Source organism: Colius striatus, chromosome 1 (assembly GCF_028858725.1).
Source record: "Colius striatus isolate bColStr4 chromosome 1, bColStr4.1.hap1, whole genome shotgun sequence".
In the NCBI taxonomy this organism is placed as follows: Eukaryota; Metazoa; Chordata; class Aves; order Coliiformes; family Coliidae; genus Colius; species Colius striatus.
The window spans coordinates 65,752,254-65,757,230 of NC_084759.1; the positions used below are offsets into that span (position 1 = coordinate 65,752,254).

At 43.4% G+C, this 4,977-nt stretch overlaps 1 protein-coding gene across 1 annotated transcript; it reads left to right on the forward strand.

Moving 5' to 3' along the window:
* Positions 1-3,822: 3,822 nt before the first annotated feature.
* On the forward strand, positions 3,823-4,236 carry LOC104562352 (histone H2A-beta, sperm). Its single transcript, XM_010208404.1, has one exon. The coding sequence runs from the start codon at positions 3,823-3,825 to the stop codon at positions 4,234-4,236; it is 414 nt and encodes a 137-aa protein (XP_010206706.1).
* The last annotated feature ends 741 nt before the right edge of the window (positions 4,237-4,977 follow it).

Here is a 4,977-nt window from a genome sequence, read left to right on the forward strand (position 1 = left end):
TTTTTACGCTGTAATGCAACAACTTCAACAAAGAAGAGCTCCATTGACTGGTAACTAAAAACCATCCCAATCTTCCTGCTACTTTGTGAGAAGAATCTTGTGCATAGCCATTTCAATTGCCTGGAGAGTGTAACCACAGCCCCATCCTCTATTTCATGTCATGCTTCTGGCAGAGACAGTTTAGCCAGGAAAGCAACCACAAGGGTCCAATTCTCAGTACTGGGCCATCCAGAATATGGGGAGTCATCATTCCAGCCTCTGCAGTTCCTGACTTCTTTCTAAACAACCATGGCATGGCTGTTCCTGGATCCTACTAACTATGCCAAATGTGTGAGCCAACACAAGCAGGACACATGAGCAACAACAAGACCATGGATAAAATGCCAAGAGCAGATACATTCTTGTTAGCTCACAATGGAGGGATCTCTGAAACAGCACTCAGACAGAGGCATGTAGTGCAGATACAGCACTGCAGATCTCAGATCAGCAGCACAGTGAAAAGACAAAGACTTTGAACCTACTGCTTTTTGCCTATAAATCAGGGATTGGTTTTTAGGTCTAATTTTCCACTGTGCTTTAATATAGGCAGGAATCTTGAGAATGTTCAATAGGTGCCTCTGAGCCTATCACAGGTCTACGTTATCAAAACAAGGATGTTCGACTTGCAAAGAACACAGAGCTAAGCAAGGATTAGCATCGTGCATAGATGTGGTTTTTACACTCCAGTTTCAGATCACTTGAGTGTATTTGCAATCCTCCTCACCAGCCTTCCATTACGTTTACACATTGTTCATGTGAAGTTTTCCTTTAACACAGATCCAAATAGCTCAGTGCCTCAGAGGTTGTTTAACTCTGCTTTTGGAGTTAGTGACCCTGTGCTTTCAAGTCTTACTGCTCACAAAGCTGTAATGAATAACAATCTCTCTTCACACTGCTACAACATGACACTAAAACCTCTGTCCCCTCCATCTTGTCACAGCAACAAGAGCTGGTTTATGGAAAACCTGCTGTGGTATTTGTGCTGCTGGCAACTGTCTTGCTTCTGTCTATCAGTGCAGAAAAACAAGTCTCCATATCCAAACAAGCCCCCAGGCCTTTGCTGACCAAGTCATTGACAGTCTTCTCCCAGGAGAGTACCCACAGTTTCTCTGCCCCTAGTGTGTGCTGAGGCTTGCTGTTGAACTGCAAACCACACATCTGCTGCAGCTGTATTAGGGTGCATGATGTTCAGTCTGCCCCTAAGGCAGTATCTCACAGTTCTGTAGCCTCTCACCCAGAGAAGAGCTGCTGAGGACCAGCTTCCTAAAGTGCAGCTGGAACAGGAGCTTTTTATTTGAATGAGATCAGGCTGTTCTGTTGAGTTTAAACTAGCTCCTTTAAACTGTGCCCTGAAGGCATGAGGGTGTCAGAACCTACTGGCCAGGTTCTTATGACGCTGACAGACGTCAAAGCTGTATGCAACAGAGTTAATGACTCAATCCAAGCCGTGCTTACACAGAAATGGGAAGAGAGGGTACCTGACTGAACAGACACTGTGAGTTTAGGGTGATGCAAGGCTGGAACAGTCATTGTATGCTGCCTGGTTTTGAAGAGCAATTGGATGTGATTTTGGCTGGCCTGCAATTAACCCAGTGAAGTAAGAAAAAGTGGAGGATGCTATAGCAGTGAGAAGTGGAAATGTCTGAGAGTAGATTGCTAGCTTTTTTTATAAAGGTGTGCTATATGTAACTAGCCTTGTGCTGAGTGTCTACACCTGTAAATGGAAAAAGCCCCTTGGTTTTAAGGGAGGTACATGAGGAACAAACACGTGAGACCATGTCAGAGGTCCTGATCTTTCCCAGGCTCTGCATTGTGGCCATAAAGCAGCTTGGCCACTGCTGGCATCACAAAGAACAGCGGTACAGCTTGGTAGGTTTAATTCTTGATGACTGCAGCAAGGTGAGGAGTGTCCCCTTCCAGCTGCAATAAATGAACTGCCAACCAGAGATACTGCAGTTTTCTGAGGCACTAAATATCAGGCATGTGTCCAGAGGAGATCAGCTAACAAGGTGCTAAGCAGCTTTAGAAGGAGTAATGACAGAATGTTGTGCTCTCAGGGACTGTGCTGAGTGGCTGAATTGTTGCTCACTCAGGTGGCATTAAATGATGCAAGAGCTGGTAATGAGATGGCTACCACTGGGGAGTATTAAAGGGGATAGCTCTTAAGAGGAGATGTGATCTGAGGGATTGGGGTTGTGGGGCTTTTCTTGTGAAGGAGGCTGAGTAGCTTCTTGAGGTGAGAGCTTGTTCTTAGGAAGTGGCTTCATATTTTCTTTGTGTGAGGTAAACTCTTGAATGAAATAGGGACTTTGTGAGTTCTTTGTTTGGTAAGAGACTGCTTAATGGGGCTTTTATTAAAAAAAGCCTAAAGTCATTTTTATTGGCATTTTTAAACACTTCAGTGTGATCTCTGATTTAGTTTTGTCCATGTCTGTGTAGAGCTTTCTATTATTTGAAGGCACTTAGTTGTTAAAACTTGAGAACAATTTTATATACAAAGGCAGAGTTTTCATGTATTTTTTTTTAATTGCTTTATGTTATACACTGAAGAGTAATTCAGTACTAGAGTGTTATGTCAGTAATAAGAGATGAGGCTTGTTGGAATGGATGTAACATCCTACAAGAAGATGTAGGAAGATGTAGATTGTTCATTAGTAGCAGTGAGAAGAGCAGTCTGAGGTGTAAAACAAAGCTTCTCTTTTTTTTCAGAATCTTGTTCCTGGTTGTGGCCAGCAACAGGTCTTCTAACCACAGGAGGACAGAATCCATTGGAAGTGATTTCCAGTAGACAAAATCCTTGTCATTTGTTCATACTTCAGGTATGAATTTCTATCTCTGGCTCTCACAAGGTCACTGTTGGTTTTGGCACCCCACTACAAGAAAGATACTGAGGTGCTGGAGCATGTCCAGAGATGGGTGATGAAGCTGGTGAAAGGTCTAGAGCACGAGTGTTATGAAGAGCAGCTGAAGGAGCTGGTGGTGTTTAGTCTGGGGAAGAGGAAGCTGAAGGGGGACATGATCCTTCTCTACAACTACCTGAAAGGAGGTTATGGCAAGCTGGGGATTAGTATCTTCTCCCAAGAGTAACAAGTGATAGGTGAAGAGGAAATGGCCTCAGATTGTGCCAGGGGAGGTTTAGACTGGAGATGAGGAAGACCTTTTTCACTGAGAGAGTCTTTAGATACTGGAGCAGGCTGCCCAGGGAGGTAATAAAGTCACTATTCCTGGAGATACTCAAAGAAGTGTAAGTGAGGCGCTGAGTGATATGATTTAGAGTTGGACTTGATGACTTCACTGGTCTTTTCCAACTGAAACAATTTTATAATTGCAGAAACTGCTTAGATTCTTACCAGGGGTGAGTTCAACAAGGCTTCTCCGTAGTGTTTCTGAACACTTGTAAGTATCTGGAAGCCTTTCTCCTTAACAGCAGTCCTCCATTGGTACTGGATCAGAAGACCTTGCTCTGAAGTTCTTCCAAAATCTTTCAAGAGAGAATGGTAGTCTTGTAGGTTTACCTGCTGCTCTGACTGATCTTGTAGAGGGAAACAGAGCTTGGCTGGAAGCTTGTCAGACTCTTCTAGAGCAGCAGCCTGGCTCCTCTGCTTCTTCAGACCAAAGTAAGGACAGCTAGCAAAGTTTCTGAGGGGAAGATTGACTTGTAAGGAGGTTGGAGAGGCAGTGAAATGAGGAGAAAAAAAGGACTTAAATGCTCAGTTTCTGTTAGCTTTGCATCTTTTTAATTATCTTTTTTTGTTTTCTTTTGAATAGTAGGTTGTTGATAGAATGTCAGAACGTGGGAAGAAAACAACAAAGCTCCTTCTTATGCCAAAGAAAACCAAGTCGGCCTTGGCTGGTCTGCAGTTCCCTGTGGGTCGTGTCTACAGGCTCCTTAAAAAAGGAAACTATGCTGACAGGATCGGTCCTGGTGCTGCCATCTACCTGGCTGCAGTGCTGGAGTACCTGAGCGCAGAGATTTTGGAACTGTCAGGAAATGCTGCACGGGAAAATGGGAAAGCCAGAATCACACCCAGGCACATCCAGCTTGCAGTGAGAAATGATGATGAGCTGAACAGGCTCTTCTCCTGTGTGACCATTGCTCAAGGAGGAGTGATGCCTAATGTGCTTCCTGAACTTGTTTCTAAGGCTACTACCTCACTTAAACCTCCTGTCAAACATGCCCAGTCACAGGAGTTCTAGGTGCCACCATGCTTCTGAGCTTGTGATGGTGGGAACACTGGCTTTCTCCACAGTTCTGAGTCTTGGTGGGTTCTTTTTTTTTATGATAGTTGGCATTTTTGTTCTGAGTTCATGTGTATGTCTACCTGTGTGCACGTCTGAAAAGCTGCTGAAGACAGAGTTCAAGTCAATATTCCCTTATTGCATCCTTCAAAATAAGTCAACCAGGTATTTCTATGAATTAATAATTTTGCAAATGACTCATGTCCCTCTTACTCCTTTCTATAAAATATTGATTGCACCAAACAGAATATTTTTCTTTGGCAGCACAGTTATTTAATGAAACCTCCTTTATGGTCTCAAAGCTTGTCTCCATGTACATGGCTCCTTATTCACCATGTGTCGAAGTTTGCTTCATCTGACCAGACCCTTGTCATGGACACAGTTATCTAATCTGTGTAACCAGATGAACCCGAGAAACGTAAACTGGAGTGCCTTATAATGATGGTAAAGATGATGAATTATTTTCTCTAACACTTGAATATAGGGGTGGGGCTGTGCTGTAACTTCAGAGTATCACTGCATGCACCTTGGTCCAAAGATTATGTTAGAATTATCCTCTGGCTTTCTGGATTGATGGAAGGCAATTCAAGGACCCTTCTGAAGACTGTATGTAAGCCTTTTCAGTGCTTGAGCCTGAAAGATCTTCTAGAAACTCTTCTTAAAGAATGAATCCAAATAAAACTTCTACCTCTGTGGTAC

Coding starts and splice junctions, on each gene's coding strand:
- LOC104562352 (XM_010208404.1), top strand. CDS start 3,823: ATGTCAGAACGTGGGAAGAAAACAACAAAGCTCCTTCTTATGCCAAAG.